Here is a 20,999-nt window from a genome sequence, read left to right on the forward strand (position 1 = left end):
GTGTTACCAGCTTTAACACACACATACACTCACACATTTAACCAACAAACAGAACAATTTCTTACATTTCATCTAGAATTGTTGCTGGGTTTTGCATCTGTAGTGTTTTATTAATCAGTGTATCATCACCGTAAGCATTTCTGCCATCAAACTCCGACTGTTGACAAGTCATCGGTCAGTTATGATGATCATGAACTGCCAAATATCTGCTCAGTGATCAACAACTACATTTATTAACTCTTCTCACTCTGCAGACGTTGTATCGATACGTGCTGGAAGACGTTTATGAGTTTCCCACACTGGAGAAAGACCTGAAGGAGTTCCAGAAACTTCTGCGCCGGAGACAGTGAGTCTTGTTTTCATTATTTCAGCAGCATTAATCACTTGGACTCCACAGGTAAACCCAAACAAACACGTGCTGAGTCTGTCTTGAGCTCTTTACACTTGTCGCTTTAATCAGCTCGGTCTCACTGTAGCCAGATTAGCGTGGAAGCGTTCGGCCTGGATCCTGTGTGCAGGTTTGTCCCGGTGGATCCGGCTCTCATCCTCAAGGTTTGGCAGCAGATGTTGGTAATCCCGCTAAATGAGGCAACAGGCCTGCAGGTGCATTTATGACTGGTGTGAGGGGCGGAGATTCACTGATCTCATGATCTGATTGGCTGCCTGATGAGCAGATGGGTAACTGAGCGTGACTGTCTGGATGTGAAATGAATATAGACTAAAAGTGCCATCAGCTGGGGTTCCATCTTATTGGAAACACATTATAAATAACTCCTCCCCTAAATAGTGCACTGTTTAAGGATTTAAGGGGGCGTTTTAAACACATCCATAGACAAAACTGGGAAGTATGTGTGAAAAGTTACAAGAACTGAAAACAAATAGGACGATTGAATGGAGAGCAAACTTAGACAGTTACTGTAGGTCAATTCAGAGATAAACATAAAGGTTTATGTTTGTTTTTTACTTTTTATAGGTTCACAACACAAATATAATATAAATAAACCTCAAATGTTTCTCAGTAGGCTATTTTGAATTGACTTTTAAAACCTCATTTGTTTCTTTCAGACACCAGTGACACTTTGTGATCTTTATTAATTTAGCAGATGCTTTTATCCAAATCAATTTACAAATGAGGTTGAAAGAAGCGCTTAAAATTTATTTATTTATTTATTTATTTATTTGGCGGTATTATTTATTTATGATTTATTAATTATTTATTTTTATTTATTCATTTTTGCGGTAATATGTATTTTTATATATGGGGAATATTTATTTATGTATTTTTTGGGGGGGATATTTATTTATTTATATATGCAGGAATATATATTTATTCATATATGGGGGAATATAATTTTTTATTTTTTGTGGGGTATTTATTTGTATTAGTAGGAATATATTTTTATTTATATATGAAGGAAATTTTTTTTTGGCGGGGGGGGGTATTTATTTATTTATATATCCAGGAATATATATTTATTTATATATGGGGGAATATTTATCTTATTTTACTTCTTTATTTATTTATTTTTTTTTTTTTTTTGGGGGGGGGGGTATTTATTTTTATATGTAGGAAACTATATTTATTTATATAAGGGATAGTATTTATTTATTTTTATTTTTTGTTTATTTATTGGGGGATACTTATTTATTTATATATGCAGGAATCTTTATTATTTATATATGGAGGAATACTTATTTATTTATTATTTGCTTATTTATTGGGCAGAATTATTTATTTATACATGCAGAAATATATATTCATTTATATAAAGGGGGAATATTTAATTAATTATTTATTTATTGGGGGTATTTATTTATGTATGCAGTTTATTTATATATGGGTAATATTTATTTATTGAAGAGGGGTTTATTTATATATGTAGGAAAATATATTTATTTATATTTGGGGAATATTTATGTATTTATTTATTTGGGGAGCCCACTCAGCATCTTGAAGCATACTAAAAATTGCAAGTTTTTTGCTTATTGATTTAATTTTTAATTATGTATTGTTAATATTTGAATTTGTCCCTTATTTCTGTATTTATTTTCATAATTTATTTATGTTAATGTATTTTGTTCTGAGGTTCAAACTAAACCCAATAAATATATTTTGGCAAAAAAGCAGAACAAAGAAAGAAAGCGAGTGGTGTTTTGTTCTCCACAAAAAGGTTTGTCGATGAAGCAGTCATTTATCTTGCTTAAACAAAAGTCGAGGGCGCGAGACAAACACAATCATGCGTCTTTCGCTTTCTGTTAGCGCGTCAGTGTTGTTTTAGATGGATGTGGTTCAGCGACAGAGACAAATGGAGAGCGAGACAGGAGTGTCACAGGAGACAGCAGGCCCACACGTCTCTGTCTGAGCTGTTAAATCAGTTCACTTCCTCCTGCTGCATCTGTCAAACGTACAGCTCCACATTTATTCAGCCATGAACATCTCATTCTGGCTCTCTAACTTGCTTTCTCCTTCTTCTTTTTTTCCTCAGTACGGTGGACGACTATTCTCCACACCAAAAGGTAAGAGAATTAAACTAAGACTCACAAGTTAGTAAGCTCAGGGTGTCTGCGGGCTCTTAAATTTTAGGCCTTAAACTCTTAAATTAACTGAAATATTGTCGTGTAGGTTCTTAAGCTCTTTTAAACAGGACTTCATTTTTGTTTGTTGATGTAAAGCTACCCAATTGATCCAACATACTGTACATTCAGTCACCAACAATACATCTCAATGAAACTTTTAGCAATGCTCTACTTATAACTAATATTATACCAGTGCATGGTTACAACTAGGATCAACTCTAGGAAGACAAGCACATCACAGATGCGCTGTGTTGAGGTTGGAGGTTTCTGATCCTTCCACCTAGTCGTTTGGCTAGGAGCAGTGGTGGAAAGAGTACCATTACTTGCCTAAAAATGTAGTGCGAGTAGAGTAAAAGTATCTGTTGTAAATATCACTCAAAGTATGAGTAAAAAGTAGCCCTTTCAAAAGTAGTCATGAGTAGTGTGTATTACCTTGTGAAAAGCTCATGTGTTTACATGTAATTTGTGGATGTGTGTAAACGTAACATTCTGTAGTGCATTTGGCTATTGCCCAGCAGGCACACAACATCATAGGACGTTAATATTAGGTTCATATTAGACTTAGGTTGTAATGTCAAGTGAACAAAATTCTATGTCTAACCAGCGTCTAAAGATAACGATATTTAGATGTCTAATAACGACGTTAAATGACGTTGATATTTGGTTAATTTTAGGCTGTTAGGGCCAACTCACACTATACCATCCGTACCGTGCCCAGGCCCGTTTCCCGGATAGTTTGAGAAGTGTGAGTCGCTGAATCGGGCTCTAGCACAGTTCACTTGGCCGGCCCTGGCACAGTTGAAAGAGGTGTGCCTGAGCGCGGATCACTTGGGCTTTGGCGCGGTACGCTTGTGTGTGAGTGCAAAACGCACCAAAGCCCGAAAGCGAAAGCGAGACGTGACGCAGACCTCCTCATTCCTGCAGCACGAGAGCTTTATTGTTTATGAGCGCCAAAAGTGGCGGATCTGTTCGGCGAAATATCTGACTGCGTGTCCCCGCATCCCTAAGGACTGTTTGGCGAAATATTTGACTGCATATCACTGCATAACAAACGACTGAAAGGATATAACTAGAGAAATCTCCACTGTGCTACTGGGTGAGAGCGTATGGCAAGCCGTTTTAGCATTTAAACCTTGTTCTGACTATCCATAAATATATTTAGAGATATAATTATATTTTGACTAGTCATAATTATAATTCGACTAGTCAGAATGACAATTACAGATATTTGCAATTACAATTGTACTAGTACGAAATCAGATTGGAGATATCTGCAAATATATTATGACTAGTCATATTCCTCCATTGACTTCCATTGAAAAATATTTGCAGATATCTCTAAATGAGTTTTGACTCGTCAAAAATCCAATTCAAGATATCTACAACTGTAATTCGACTATTAGTAAATTAATTAGAGATATCTTCAAATATATTTGTAAATATCTCTAAATATGACGAATTAAAGACATCTCCAAATGTATTATGACTAGTAAAAACTCAGTTAGAGATATCTCTAATTACAATTGTGACGAGTCAAAACTCATTTAGAGATATCTGCAAATATTTTTCAATGGAAGTCAATGGAGGAATATGACTAGTCATGATATATTTGCAGATATCTCCAATATGATTTCGTACTAGTACAATTGTAATTGCAGATATCTCTAATTGTCAATCTGACTAGTCGAATTATAATTATGACTAGTCAAAATATAATTAGAGATATCTCTAAATATATTTATGGAGTCAGAACAAAGATTTAAATGCTAAAAGGCTTGCCATAGAGAGCGCTTCTGAACAGCGCAGCAGCGGTGACGTAAGCATGCCGAGGCCCGATATGGTGTGAGCGCGGGCCGTCGGGGGAGACGGGAGGGGGGACAAGCGTGCTTTGGCCCGGTTCGAGGCAACTGTACCTAGTGTGAGTACGGCCTTAGAAAGTGACCAAACTCCAACGTCGAGCCAACATCTTAAACCAACATCATATTGACGTCAAATACTGATATTTATTCATCAGGTATGGCAACCAAACACCATCATCTGATAGACATCATAGTGGTAATGTTAACACAATTTCAAGCTGTGACATCATTAGACGTTGATATTTGGTTGGTTTTCGGTTGGACATTGACGTTGGTCTGACATTGAGTTCTGACGTCAACCCGATTTTCATTTCAATTGAATTCAGCTTTATTTGTATAGCGCTTTTACAATGTAAATTGTGTCAAAGCAGCTTTACAAGATCATAGCAAATACCAAACAAAATGCAACGACATTGGGGTACAACGTCAATCTGACATCATGTTGATGTCTTGTGCTTGCTGGGTGTTTAAGGCCATTTCGGTCCCCATACATCATCCGTCATCTTCTCATCAGTGACATGCATTCAATTCAATTCAGCTTTATTTGTATAGCGCTTTTACAATGTAGATTGTGTCAAAGCAGCTTCACATACATGGTCATAGTAACTGGAACAGGGTAGTTCAGTTTTTAGTGTTTAAGTTCAGTTCGGTTTAGCTCAGTTCAGTGTGGTTTGAAGTCATTACTGAGAGTCCAACACTGAAGAGCAAATTCATCGATGAGTAGCTTTTCAGATCCTGAACCATGCAAGCCAGTGGCGACAGCGGAGAGGGGAAAAAACCCACCATGCATCTAAACAGTCTCTGGGTCAATGTGTAAAGATTTTGAACATCTTCTTGGACACTTTTAATGCTTTCAATTAAAACAGTTTGCTGCAATTGTAAGTCACCCATGTCTTGAGGTAGTTCATTATAAGGCGATTTACCTTCTATGTGCGATTTGATTGGACGGGAATTACAGGACTGATTTTTCTAATCCCCATAGACAACACAAAAATAAAGTAGTGACTGCAGGTTTAAAGAAATTAGTGAGAGTAAAAGTACACATTTTTAAAACTACTCAGTAAATTACAAATCCTGAGAAAAAGGAATTAATTACAGTAATTTGAGTATTTGTAATTAGTTACTTTACACCACTGGCTAGGAGCACAATAAAAGCTATGCAATCAGATTGTATCTTTGTAAGATTATATGACGAGGGCAAAATCCCAAAAATGGCTATCAGTTGGCAAGCGGAGATTGATTTACCCTGACATTTGTCCAAAAACTAGGTTTATATTCACATTTGCGACCAAAGTTTGGCCGTTTTAGGTTTTTCCGCAACTCTGACTTAATTTATTAATATATATATATAAATATATATAATATATATATATATTAATTTATTAATATATGTATAAAAATATATATTTATATTTTTCTTCAAACTGCAAAAATAAAAGTCACAATTGTGATAAAAAATTCACAATGATTTTTTTTTCTGTGACTTCCATAAAATGAATTGAAACTTTCTAATAATACAAAATGCGTGGGTTTCCTCCGGGTGCTCCGGTTTCCCCCACAGTCAAAAGACATGTGATACAGGTGAATTGGGCAGGCTAAATTGTCCAAAGTGTATGAGTGCGTGTGTGTAAATGTGTGTGTGGATGTTTCCCAGAGATGGGTTGTGGCTGGAAGGGCATCCGCTGCGTAAAAACTTGCTGGATAAGTTGGCGATTCATTCCGCTGTGGCGACCCCGGATTAATAAAGGGACTAAGCCGACAAGAAAATGAATGAATGAATGAATAATAACACAATATATATTTTAGATATTTTATTTTATTTTTAGATGATTTTAATTGTGAATGCCTTTGTGTTTCCAGAATAAAGCACTATACCAGCAGCTGAGTCTGAAGGAAAACTCTGTTTCTTTGCGAGCGTCTCCCGTCGAGAGTAGAGATGGTAAAACCTCAATCTAATAATTCTGATAATGCTTTGCTAAAATTAAGCATTGACTGTGCAATAAATACAAACAACAAAACATCAAAACTTGTGTGCATTAACATGATTCCAGGATCAGTTTGGTCAGTTTTCACTCCCGAATGAATAGCAGTAACTGATGCCCGTCTCTCTCTTTCTCTGTGTGTGTGTGTTGTCAGTGATGTGTCGTGTGTACGTGAGCTGTGACTCGTATCTGAGCATGCGTGTGAAGCCTGCAGTCGTGGCTCAGGAGCTGCTGCACATCGTCTCCCAGCGGATGGACAGATGTGAAGACGACATGATGCTGCTGGCCCAAACTTACAGCGGAGGTTCAGACACACACACATTTACACACACGCAAACACACACACAATTACACAAAATCACAGACATACACATAAACATACTCTCACACACAAACATTTACACACGCAAACATATACTTACACACACCGACACAATACCAAACATCCACAGACACACACACACACACACAAACATATAGATACTGTATACTCACACAAACCTAAACATATGCACACTCACACACTCATAAACACAGGCACGCATATAGACATACATTTACAAAGACACACAAGCATATGCACATACACACACACACACACACACACACATAGACACAAACAAATGTGCACATACACAACACATACGCACACACAAACGTATACACACATCCACAAACATACACACACACACGCAGACACAAGCAACATACAAACATACACAAACTCAAACACACTCACACACAAAGTCAAACATACTCTGTGCATACTGTGAGCACACACATGCACACAGACACAAACATACACACACAGACGCAAACATATGCACACACACACACTCATGTACACACAGACACACATGACAGACAGAATAAATATCTATACCTCTCTGTCTCTTCTGTGTGATAGAGAAGAGGGTCCTGCAGCCGCATGACAGTATTTACTCCGAGTCTCTGGTGGCTCCTGGCAGACTGATCGCCTGTCGAAGAGACCTCAGCGAGATTCTGGTACACACACTAAATTTAAAAGAAAATTTTATATATATATATATATATATATATATATATATATATATATATATATATATATATATATATATATATATATATATATATATATATATATATATATATATATATGAGCAATGTCACACTCATAGCAGTAAGATGTGGTCTCCCACCAGTGACGATATACAGCCACATCCCACTGCTACGAGTGTGATGTTGTGTTTATACAACAGTTCGATAGAATAATCGTATGTATACAAAAAGAAAATCAAACATGGAGAGGCTCAAAACCCTTATGTAAGAGGAACTACTTTCTTCAGCCATTCCTTGACATCTGCAGCTGACGTCAGAACAGCAGAAACCGTTACTAGCTCACCAACGTCACTTTAGAGCTAGTGTTTGAATGATTCTCTAGCGTAATGTCTAAAATAATGACAAAGCAGCTGATTTAGCTCACATTTTAAGATTCTAAGGATGAACGGCATGAAATGCCATCAGTCTGCAGAGATTTCCCAATATTTCTCTGTTGCAATCAGGAGAGCCCAATAATTAACCTCGAAAAAGCCAAAGCAAAGCAAACACTACCAGAATACTGTTGCGTTTGCTATAAGGAAAAACAATGAACACATGCAGATATTTCTTCTTTTTTTTCTGTTTACTAAACTAGTCTTCAATAGTGAAAACAGGCGACGCATTAGAAACAGATGGCCATCTCCGGTTTAACGACTTTAAAATCTTAGAGTCCCATCTCACAATCCAAGAGTCCCATCTCACACTCAACACACTATGGCAGCCTAAAAATACAGCACTACAATATATATAAAAAAAATAGTTCGACTTAAAAAGCCACTTACCAGTTTTATCATAATTTGATCAGCTGTAGTTTAAAATTACGCTAGGTTTTTCCTCACCTGTAAGGGCTTATTATGCGGTCTCTGTCGCCCTCTTGTGGATGGACAACGTCAACCATCTTTGGTCTGCTCAAAGACAGGCTAATGGCTGTGACGCAGTCTCTCTCAAAAACGATAAATATTTCAAAATATATTTCACTATCCTTATAAATAAACTGATTAGTTGCAATCTAAAAAACTACATTCTCGCCTAATAAAAGCCCCAAAAGTACATTATGTTGTCCAACATCTGCAATATTTGTCAAACTGTAGACTTCTGCTTGTTGCTTACTGTACGTGGGCAGAGTAATACACAAAGGTGAAGAGGGCTTTGTCTGCTGTTACTGGCAAAATATCACATGGCTATCAGCCAATCAGATTTAAGAACCAGACAGAACTGTTGTATAAAATATATATATATATATATATATATATATATATATATATATATATATATATATATATATATATATATATATATATATATGTATGTATATATATATGGATATATATATGTGTATGTGTGTGTGTGTGTGTGTTCACCCCTTTGAATATATATATATGCATATATATATATATATATATATATATATATACACATGTATAAACAATAATATATATATAAAATATCACATGGCTATCAGCCAATCAGATTTAAGAACCAGACAGAACTGTTGTATAAAATATATACGTGTGTGTGTGTGTGTGTGTGTGTGTATATATATATATATATATATATATATATACATACAAACAATAATATATATATATATATATATATGTGTGTGTGTATATATGTATGTATATATATATATATATATGTGTGTGTGTGTGTGTGTGTGTGTGTATATATACAATAATATATATATATATATATACAATAATATATATATATATATATATATATATATATATATATATATATACACACAATAATATATATATATATATATATATATATATATATATATATATATATATATATATATATATATATATATATATATACACACAATAATATATATATAATGATATGATATTAATGATATATATAATGATATGATATTAATGATATCTGTGTGTATCTGCCAGCCGCCACTGACAGAATGTCCAGATTTGGGCCAGAAGCCTGTCAGGCTGCTGGGTATAAACACATGGGACGTGGCTGTGGCTCTTACAAACTTCGACTGGAACCTCTTCAACTCAATCCACGAGGTGAAGCTTCTCAGATACACAGTGTTTATCTCGCATACAAATCTTGTGTGTAACACTACATTAGTGTCAGCTGATCAATTTAATGCATCCATGCAATAAAATCAAGAATATGTGATTCAAGTAAGGGATAATGTAGATCCAGCCGGTTGATCAGAGCAGCGTATGGACACATCTGATGTTGTTTTTTTTCCCTCTGTCTCTGTCTTACAGCAAGAGCTGATCTTCTACACGTTCAGCCGTCAGGCGAGCAGTGGCCACACGGTGGCACTGGAGTTCCTGCTGCAGCGCTGTAATGAGGTGCAGCAGTGGGTGATGTCTGAGGTGCTGCTCTGCCCGTCGCTCAGCAAACGAGTGCAACTGCTCAAAAAGTTCATCAAGATCGCTGCTCAGTGAGTTTCTCGGTGCTTTACAGATGGGATATATCGCCCTACGAAGGGCACTTCGATGTAAACACAATCCTGGACGCTATATTGAAGTGTAGTTCAAAACTGACCCCTTTGAAGGGCCCTTTGAAATGAAAGGTTTTTAAAAATACAACTGATGGACACTTCGGGGCATGTTCATTTGAGCAGTGAAGTTGTTCAATAGTATCTGGATGCAGCCTTCATGACGCAAGCTGAGATGCAATGTCAGACACGATGCACTCAATGGAGTGAGTGACGCCACTGTGACGGGCGGGGTTAGGTGAGCGCATTAAAAAGCATTGGATGCAGCTCAGATTGCACTGCACCAGGTCTGCATCCAGACCCCTCTCAAGTTGTTTGGTGTGACACACTGTACTCAACTCAGAAGAGCTCATTTCTGTGCTGTAAATCCCTTCAGAGGGACCCTCCGAAGGGATTAGGGCTTAGGGATGAGTCCTTCAGATTGGAACCCGGTGTGAATCAGTAGAAATACATGTAGGATTTCTGTCAATCCAGACAGTTTTAGTTACAGATTATTTGACAGATGTAAGAGAAAAATAAGCAATATACAGTTCAGCTTTGATCAAAAGTACTGTTTTGTTTAGATAAATACCGATGAGGCTTAACAAAAATACTATTAAATAGTGTATAAAATGTAAAATGCTTTATTATTGAAAAATACATAATAATGTACTGTACTATAGTGATAGAAATAAAATAATAAATAAAATAATATGAATATATTTTATTTAAAAAATTATTATGTTAGTTTATATTTCATTATAATGTAATAACGCTTTTTTATTTAACATTAAATATTAAAATGTAATAATGCAATTTGTGACAGATATTGATTGTTTAGTAATGCTTTTACCAGGGCTTCATTTATATACTGTAAAACTTTATGCAATTTATATATATATATCAATTAAGTGTTTATTCTAAATTTTTCAGGGAAGTTTATTTAGGAATTAAAAATATGTTAAATAAGATAATATTATATAGTTAATATATATTATAGTTTATATTTGTATTAAAATATTGTAAAATGTAGTATTAGAATGATAGAGAATGTTTTTCACTGGTTTTTGTTTCCTAAAAAAATAACAATAAAACCCAATTTTATTAAAACATATTATTATTATTATTATTATTATTATTATTATTATTATTATTATATTAGAATTATATTATTATTATCATTATTATTATTATCATTATTATATTAGAATTATTATTATTATTATTATTATTATTATTATATTAGAATTATTATATTATTATTATTATTATTATTATTATTATTATCATTATTATATTAGAATTATTATTATATTATACATATTATTATTATTATTATATTAGAATTATTATTATTATTATTATAAAATTATTATTATTATTATTATTATTATAGAATTTTGCTGTAATTGTTGTTATTGCAAAGCTCACAAAACAATCACACATACAGTTGAAGTCAGAATTATTAGCCCCCCTTAATTATTAACCCCCTTTTATTTTTTTCCCCAATTTCTGTTTTACAGAGAGCAGATTTTTTCAACACATTTCTAAACATGATAGTTTTAATAACTCATCTCTAATAACTGATTTATTTTATCTTTGTCATGATGACAGTAAATAATATTTGACTAGATATTTTTCAAGACACTTCTATACAGCTTAAAGTGACATTTAAAGGCTTAACTAGGTTAATTAGGTTAACTAGGCAGGTTAGGGTAATTAGGCAAGCAATTGTATAATTACTGTATATTTATTATAATTATTGTATAATTGTATTGCTGGTTTGTTCTCTAGACTTTCAACAAAAATATATAGCTTAACATTTTGACCTTAAAATAGGTTTTAAAAAAATTAAAAACTGCTTTTATTCTAGCCGAAATAAAACAATTAAGACTTTCTCCAGAAGAAAACATATTATCAGACATACTGTGAAAATTTACTTGCTCTGTTAAACATCATTTAAGAAATATTTTAAAAAGAAAACAAAAGATGGGCTTCAAAGATGGGCTAATAATTCTGACCTCAACTGTGTTTTCAGTTGAATTTAATTCCATAAACCTTACAGAATGAATAAGTGAACGGTCTGTGTGTGGGTTAATATCAGCCAGCGAGGGTCTGCAGCTAACATCGCGTGATGTAATGCTTTATTCATCAGGTTAATTAGCGTGTGGGTGTTTTAACTCTCCGTGAGTCACGACTGTGTTTGTGTTTCAGCTGTAAAGCACAGAGGAACCTCAACTCCTCGTTCGCCATCATCATGGGCTTAAACACAGCCGCCGTCAGCCGACTCAACCAGACATGGGAGGTAATAAAAAAAAAACACTGCGCTGATCATAACAATGGCATTTAACATAACACCTCAATGCCACTTCAGAAATCAGTCTAATATTAATTTCTGATTATCAATGGTGAAAGCTTGAAGGTCATACAGGTTAAAATAACCCAGAATCAATTTTTAAGGAAGTACATAATCAGCCTAAGTTCAAAACCATATCCTTGGGCCTGTCACAATAATCAATAAATCGACTTATCGTGCAATGCGTGGACATGATTTTAATAATTTTGGTGTTGTAATTAACATTTAACAATTCACAAATAACATTTAAGCCTTTTTACAGTTATATTTACATTCAACTTCACTCGTTTCAAGGTTTATAATTGGTCCAAGCTCTTTCAAGGTATACAAAAACTTCCAGCCAGGTGTGTTGAAGCAAGTTAGAGCTAAACTGTGCAGGACACCGGCCCCCCAGTTTGGGCACCCCTGCTTCCCTGCTGAAAAATCCAGCTTAACCCTGCCTAGGCTGGTTGGATGGTTTTAGCTGGTCGACCAGGCTGGTTTTAGAAGGGTTTTGGCCATTTCCAGGCTGGTTTCCAGGCATTTCCAGCCTGGTCTTAGCTGGTCAGGCTGGAATATTACCAGCTAAAACCAACTTGACCAGCCTAGCCAAGCTGGGAGTCCAGCCAAAACCAGCTATATCCAGCTTAAACCAGGCTGGTCAAGCTGGTTTTAGCTGGATTTCGCTGGTCATTTTCCATTGGAAATGGCTGAAAACCAGCCTGGAATGTATTCGAATGTAGTATTAGAATAATAGAGAATGGTTTTCACAGGTTTTTGTTTCCAAAAAATAAAAAAATAAATAACAATAAAACCTAATTTTATTAAAACATATTTTTATTATTATTATTATTATTATTATTTGTTATTATTATATTATAATTATATTATTATTATTATTATTGTATTAGAATTATTATTATTATTATTATTATTATTATATTAGAAGCATTATTATTATTATTATTATTATTATTATTATTATATTAGTAGCATTATTATTATTATTGTTGTTGTTTTAGAATTATTATTATTATTATTATTATTATATTAGAAGCATTATTATTATTATTGTTATATTAGAAGCATTATTATTATTATTATTATTATTATATTAGAATTATTATTAATATATAGCTGAAACCAGGCTGGTCAAGCTGGTTTTAGCTGGATTTTGCTGGTAATTTTCCATTGGAAATGGCTGGAAACCAGCCTGGAAGTGGCCAAAACCCCTCTAAAACCAGGCTGGTCGACCAGCTAAAACCAGCCAACCAGCCTAGGCTGGTTTAAGCTGGATTCTTCAGCAGGGTTTATATGTATTTTGAATAGTGTGGCAATTAAAGATGAGATTATAGACAAATCTCCAGGTAAAGCTAATACACACTTCTGCCTCTTTCCTGCAGAAAGTTCCTGGAAAGTTCAAGAAGCTTTTCTCTGAGCTCGAGCTGTTGACAGTAAGTGATGTACAACACATACAGATAGGGCTCGTTTTGATTGCATCTCCACTTTTGTGCCGCTAGAGGTCAGTAATGTTAAGAGAATCGTCTGACTGTTCTCTTCCTCAGGATCCATCCATGAACCACAAAGCCTACAGAGACGCTTTCAAGAAAATGAAGCCGCCCAAAATACCCTTCATGCCGCTGCTGCTCAAAGGTGAACACACACTTCCTGTCACCTGACCATATAAAGGGAATTATTTGGGTTACTGAAGTAAAATCTCCATTTTCTTTGTAAGGAAGTAACTGATAAACCTTTGAGGATGCTCATGTCGAGAGCTCTATTTATGTAATTTGTTTATATTTATTTGACTAATTATTATTGTTGTTGTTGTTTTAGTAACACTTTAAAATAATCATCCATTATGTATTCACTAACATGAACAAACTATTAGTAATATGTTTATTACGGTATTTATTCATCTTTGTTATGGTTAGTTGATGTTATTTAGGTTAAATAATGTTAGTTCATGTTAACTCAGTGCATTAATTAATGTTAACAAGCACAACTTTGTATTTTAATAATGCATTAGTTAATGTTGAACTACAATTATTAAATACTTTACAAGATTATTGATACTTAATTAGTAAATATATTAACTAATATACCATTATTAACTATTAAATATATACCATTACCATTAAAATATATACCATTAAAAACTACATTACCCATAATGCTGTGCAGAAAATTTCACAAATGAGAGTTGGGCAAAGTGGCAAAATGTTTTAAGCGCAAATTAACATGAAATATATTGCATCAATTTTAATGAATAATTTAAACCTAAATCCACTGTTTTGAATCTTGTTCTCTAATTTTATTACTTTTCTGCTTGAAAAAAGGTTATGTTGTGAATTTCTTGGTGGGTTTTGGTCTTTAAATTTAAATAAAAAAAGTGATTTCTGCTGTTTTTCAGACATCACCTTCATCCACGAGGGGAACAAAACATTTCACGATAACCTGGTGAACTTTGAGAAGCTGGTGAGTGTTTTTAGAGAGTGTCTTCAGCCTTTACTCTTCAGATGAGTTACTGATTAATGTGTGTGTTTTCAGCACATGATCGCAGACACGGTCCGACTCATTCGCCACTGTCAGATGGATCAGACAGGTCAGTCTCTCCTTATAACAGATGTCATATTAATATCAGATGCTCTTTGGTTCATTTTGTGGAGGAATTTTTGTTACTCTAACATTTTTGTCATTATGTGTTAAGTTACTATTTATTAATCCCTAATTGTGCAAGGAAATATGTATGGTAACTTGATTTACATTGATAATAAAATATATATAATTTATCAAAAAAAAAAAAAAAAAAAAAAAAAAAAAAAAAATATATATATATATATATATATATATATATATATATATATATATATATATATATATATATATATATATATATGTGTGTATTTTTATTTTTTAATCCTAGTGACAGTTTTTTTTCCTCATAAGTATTTCAATGTGGGTCTTATAAAGGGTTAATAATAGTTTAGAATACCATTGATATAATGTAATACACACTCTTACGGAAAAATAATATGTGAAAATAATACATTTTAATACATACGTTTTTTTTTTGTTACTCTAAATATAGTTTAGAATACCATTAATATAATATAATACACATTCTTAGGGGGAAAATAATATGAAAAATAATACATTTAATTTAATATTTTTATTTTTGTCATGCTTTTTTGTTGTTGTTACTCTTAATAATAGTTTAGAATACCATTAATATAATATAATTCACACACTTAGGGAGAGATAATACATTTAAATGGATATTTTCATTTTTAAACATCATGAGTCTGATAACATTATTTAAAGAGTATACCTATACAGTATCTAAAATCACATTGATAAACAGTAGACCCACACAGAATCTGCACACGCAGAAATCCGCAGATTTTAAGCCCATCATTGAGTATGACTGGTGTAAATATTTGTACATTTCCATTTATTAAGTTCAAATTTAAATGAATTTCAGTAGTATTATTGACTAATATAAACATATGATTTAGTAACAGTATAGTTTGTAAAGTAATATTTTCTGTCTTTTAGTAGATATGTAAAAGACTTGCTTTGTTTACCAAATAAGTGAATGTTTAGATAGATTTGTATTGTAAACATTAAATAAAAATTAAAAAGGTTTATTTTTATTTCATATATCAAGTTTTTATTTAAGTTAGTTTTTAAAAAAAATCATATTTTAATAAATGTTTTCATATTTAAGTAATATATATATATATATATTATATATATATATTATATATATATATATATATATATATATATATATATATATATATATATATATATATATATATATATATAATACATGTATGTATGTATATATATATATATATATATATATATATATATATATATATATATATATATATATATATATATATATATATATATATATATATATATATATATAATACTTGGGGAGAGATAATATGAAAAAAATATTTATATTTAAAAAATATATTTATTTTTGTTTAGTTTTTAGTTATGATACACCCAAAATATTTCCGCATGAATCCGCAGATTGTTTTAGTAAATAACAAAAACCGTCCGCAGATTCTGTCAGGCCCTAGTAATCAGCCATAAAGTGAAGTGCAGTAACTCCATATTTGGTCAATATTGAGTTAAAGGGACAGTTCACCCAAAAATTCAACTTCTGTCATGATTTACTCACCCTTTTACCAGTATCAAAATCTTTAAGAGTCTCTTTCTTCTGCTAAACACAAAAGAAGATATTTAGAAAAATGGAACCTGTAGCATTGACTTTCATAGTCTTTGTATTTCCTACAATGTTAGTCAATGGTTACAGGTTTTCAGCATTCTTCAAAATATCTTCTTTTGTTTGCAACAGAACAAAGAAACTATAAAGGTTTAGAATCACTTGAGAGAGTGTAAATAGTGAGTAAATATTAATTTTTTGGGTAAACTAACCCTTTAATGATTAAAAATAACATGTCAAATGTATTTTAACAACATTCATACAGATATACTATTTTATTGATAAAATACTAATAAGTGGGCTATAAAAAGACTAAAATGATTGATTTAAAGTCAGTTTTTATTCATTAGATTAAAAATATGTGATGCTTTGTCTAGAAATAGTCTGTATCAATGCACCAATTTAAGTTTTAATTAAAAGGGGTCCAGCTCTGCATGCAGTTTAGCAGTGCATCAATCTTTTCTTCATCAGAACTGCCTGAATGCATCTATTTAAATGTTTATTCTGTTTCTTTTTATGTATTAATTCTGCTTGTAACTCACCTGTCAGGAAACGAGCTTTCGGCGGTTGACAGTGCTGAAGTGCGCTCGAGCGTCCATTACCTCCACATCATTGACAATCAGCAGACTCTGTTTGAGCTCTCGCACAGACTGGAGCCCAGAGTCTGAAAGAGGAGAGAGATGGGAGACAAGAAAGAAGGACAAACTGATGCTTTTAGAGTCTGAGAGAAAAGCAGAAAGGAGAGAGCGCCACCTGCTGGATGCTCAAATAGACACTGAAGAGAAAGAGAGAGAGAAACAGCACTCCCTACTGGACATTCACTTAACGGCTGAGCTGCTATTGGACAAAACAGCACCTTCACTGGACAAACTGACCAATCACAGCGGCCGCTCACTCGCCATTGGTGGATGCGTGTGTATTTATTCCAGCAGGCAAGCTCTTTCACAGCCAAATCAGCAGGAGGACAGTGAGAGCAGGCCGTTCTCCTATTGTTAATATTGTTTCTTAATGTCAGAAAAAAATCGATACAAGCTTCTCCTTTCCGCAGGGAGAGTGTGAACTTTTTCAGCATTGTTTTGTTGATGTTATTATCTTCTACCAGCACTCTGGAGCTCATATTTATATATGGATTGAACTCTTGTGATCGCTGGGGCTGGGCGATATCTTAACCAGATTATAATATAATTAATACTCATTCACTATTCTTTGATTTCGTAGGGGTCGCCACAGCAGAATGAACCGGCAATTACCGGCATATGTTTTATGTGGTGGATGCCCTTCTGGCTGCAACATATAATTAATATTTTAATACATTTAATTAATATTTGACTGTGTGCAGTTCATTTTAATATTTATATATTTGATAGAAATTAATTTAAAGGCTAATTTAATGTTGAAGGAACTGTAATTCACACCAAATAAACATCTTGCTATTCAAATTGTAAAGTAATATTGTAATATAACAGCAATATTTCTTAAGACTTAAGTCGATTCATTGAGCATGGATGTTTTGAATTGATTCACATAAGCGAATCAAATCAGTTGGTTTTACCACAAAAATTGTTTATTATTTTATACTGTTATTCAATTTTTGTAAAATAATATCAGATACAATGCATAGTTGTTATATAAATTAATTATTTTGTTTATTTATTTACTTTATTGCACTTTGTTCAATCAGTCAAAATGGTATGAACTGATTCACAGAAATGAATCAAATTGTTTTATTCAATTTATTTTTATAAAATAAAATCCAATACAACAATACATTTTTATTAGCATTAAATACAATTTTTTAAGTTATTTTTGTCAATCTTATAAATATTTCTGCTTGATTTGTTCAATAAATCAAAATTGTTTGAATTGATTCACGGAAATGAATCAAACCTATTGCTTTTTACTACTATTTTTAAAATACAAGTCATCTATTGTTTTATTTAACAAATATTTTTATTTTTATAAATCCAAATCCAATTAAAAAATACATTATTATTAATATTAAATTAATATTTTTGTTTAACTGTTTTAATTTGTTCAATCAATCAAAACTGTATGAACTGAATCACCAAAATGAATCAAACCGCTTGCGTTTTACTTTCACTTTTAAAATAAAAGTCATCCATAAATTTATTCAGTCTAAAATAAAATCTAATAAACAAAACAATATTATTATTGTTAACTTCATATTTTAGTTAAATTATTGTATTTGATAAGTTTAATCAATCAATAGTATGAACTGATTCTCAAAAACGAATCAAACTACTTGAATTTTTCTCCAACTTAAATTTTTATTCAGTAATTTTATTTTTATAACATAAAATTCAATAAAACAATAAATTGTTATTAATATTCAATTCATATTTTACTTTAAATACTTTGTTAAGTTAAAACAGTTGAACAAGTTCAAAACAGTTTGAACTGATTAACCGAAATGAATCAAACAGCTTGCTTTTTACTCCTACTTTTAAAATAGGTCATCTATTATTTTATTTTATTTCTTATTTTTTATACAATAAAATCCAATAAAACAACACAGTATTTTTTATATTTTACTTTAATTATTTTGTTTGATTTGTTTAATCAATCAAAACAGTTTGAACTAATTCACCAAAATGAGAAGAAATGAATCAAACCGCATGCATTTTACTCCAACTAATAAAATAAAAGTCATCTATTATTTTATTTTATTAAATCCTATTATTTCATAAAATAAAATAAAATAAAACAATGGATTATTATTAATATTAAATTAATACTTTAGTTTAATTACTTTGTTTGTTTTGTTCAATCAATCAAAACAGTTTGAACTAATTCACCAAAATGAATCAAACCGCATGCATTTTACTCCTACTTTTAAAATAAAAGTCATCTGTTATTTTATTTTATTCTATTTTATCAAATAAAATCCAATAAAACAATACTTTATTATTATTATTATAAACTTCATATTTTAGTTCAGTTATTGTATTTGATAAGGTCAGTCAATCAAAACAGTATGAACTGATTAAAAGAAAAGAATCAAACTACTTGCATTTTTCTCCACCTTATTTTTTTTAATTCAATTATTTCATTTTTATAGCATAAAATTGAATAAAACAATAAATTGTTATTAATATTCGATTCATCGTTTACTTAAATTACTTTGTTTAATAAGTTCAATGAATCAAAACTGTTTGAACTGATTCACTGATTCATCGAATCAGAATCTTAATGGCATAATAAAATAAAATTATATATATATATATTATATATTTCATAAGCAAAGCAAAAATAAATATATCGCCCAGCCCTAAAGTGACTGGACGAACAAAAAAACAACCTGGTGTCAAAGGTCATGATGATGATGTCATATAGAGCCAAGTACTCGCTTTATACTGAATCTTGATATAGACGATAATGACGGTTTTGTATTTGAACTTTGATTTCTTATTTCGAAGCCGAAATCTTGAGCTTTTCTTAAGTGTAATTGTTACAGTGACCTGACAGTATTATTTCCTATCGTCCGTCGGCTGGTCGAGGCTCTTGAAGATGTTCGTTTTGTGCAGGTTTTGTTTCGCCCTTCACTCGCTCTCTATCCGCAGCGCCGAGCTCATTTCTATTTTAAAGCGATTTTCTTCAAGTGACATGCATGCATATTGTATTTGCACTTACATCTTTGTTTGTACATTATCGTGTAAGAATGTATATACATATATCTATATACGTTGTTTATATATGTAAAGAGTCGTTTGCGAACACGTTTCTGTGCCAAGCACTATAATGGGAGAGCAATGCAATATGAGGACATTTTAATATAGCGAGATGTTTTATATAAAGAATCCCCGGCTTTGTTGATGACAGCAAAAGAGCTTCTTAAATGGGATCTGATGTCAAATTTTTAAACTGATTTTTCTTGATGCTTCAGCTTACTGAAATCGTAAAGGGAGTGTTGGGTTTGTAAATGACGAGCTCAGGATAGATCAGAGGTTTTTGGGCCACTGAAGGTGTGATTGGGCCAATAGTATCTGGCTGCAGACTTCCACATGCAGGCTCAGAGGGATGCACGCAAAAGGGTAAAGCCGCTGTCTTACTGTACTCCCCCCCCAACTTCCGTTCATATGCAAGCGAATGTGACAGACCGAAAACGCAAGCACATGCAACAAGTTCAAGTTCAAGCTTGGTGAACTCTGACCCACGAAATTGGGATGATTCTTCAAAATTGGGACAATTAGGATGATTCTAAGGGCCCACACCATATTGGAGGGGAGGGAGGGGGCAATCAACCATTTCCCGCTCTTCAATTTTGTCAAGGACATTACCCCCCTCCTCACTTTCGTCCGCGACATCGTCACCACCCTTCTCCCTCCCTGCCCTGGTCTTCGCCTTAATCCACAACAGCCCCCACCAGAATGTTGTCATAGGGTCCATACCGGCCAGTGGCACCCCTGGCGGCATTAGTGACGTCACTGAGTACGTTTACATGGAC

At 32.7% G+C, this 20,999-nt stretch overlaps 1 protein-coding gene and 1 long non-coding RNA gene across 2 annotated transcripts in view; one reads left to right on the forward strand and one right to left on the reverse strand.

Moving 5' to 3' along the window:
* The window catches only part of LOC141378978 (uncharacterized), a 19,495-nt gene extending 2,221 nt beyond the window's left edge, over positions 1-17,274 (reverse strand). Inside the window, exons 1-2 of the long non-coding RNA XR_012394837.1 lie at positions 17,077-17,274; positions 7,302-7,432 (exon numbers count right to left, since the gene is read on the reverse strand). This is a non-coding gene — a long non-coding RNA (uncharacterized lncRNA). The remainder of the gene's footprint in view (positions 1-7,301; positions 7,433-17,076) is intronic.
* Positions 1-17,970, forward strand: part of rapgef5a (Rap guanine nucleotide exchange factor (GEF) 5a) — a 110,267-nt gene extending 92,297 nt beyond the window's left edge. The window contains exons 14-26 of the mRNA XM_073931369.1: positions 255-346; positions 2,487-2,517; positions 6,297-6,375; positions 6,573-6,722; positions 7,326-7,423; positions 9,406-9,528; positions 9,739-9,917; positions 12,168-12,258; positions 13,692-13,742; positions 13,854-13,941; positions 14,702-14,766; positions 14,839-14,893; positions 17,084-17,970. Of these exons, the coding sequence (XP_073787470.1) occupies positions 255-346; positions 2,487-2,517; positions 6,297-6,375; positions 6,573-6,722; positions 7,326-7,423; positions 9,406-9,528; positions 9,739-9,917; positions 12,168-12,258; positions 13,692-13,742; positions 13,854-13,941; positions 14,702-14,766; positions 14,839-14,893; positions 17,084-17,202 (1,221 nt within the window). The 3' untranslated portion in view covers positions 17,203-17,970. The remainder of the gene's footprint in view (positions 1-254; positions 347-2,486; positions 2,518-6,296; positions 6,376-6,572; positions 6,723-7,325; positions 7,424-9,405; positions 9,529-9,738; positions 9,918-12,167; positions 12,259-13,691; positions 13,743-13,853; positions 13,942-14,701; positions 14,767-14,838; positions 14,894-17,083) is intronic.
* Positions 17,971-20,999: the final 3,029 nt, after the last annotated feature.

Source organism: Danio rerio, chromosome 19 (genome assembly GCF_049306965.1).
Source record: "Danio rerio strain Tuebingen ecotype United States chromosome 19, GRCz12tu, whole genome shotgun sequence".
Lineage (NCBI taxonomy): Eukaryota > Metazoa > Chordata > Actinopteri > Cypriniformes > Danionidae > Danio > Danio rerio.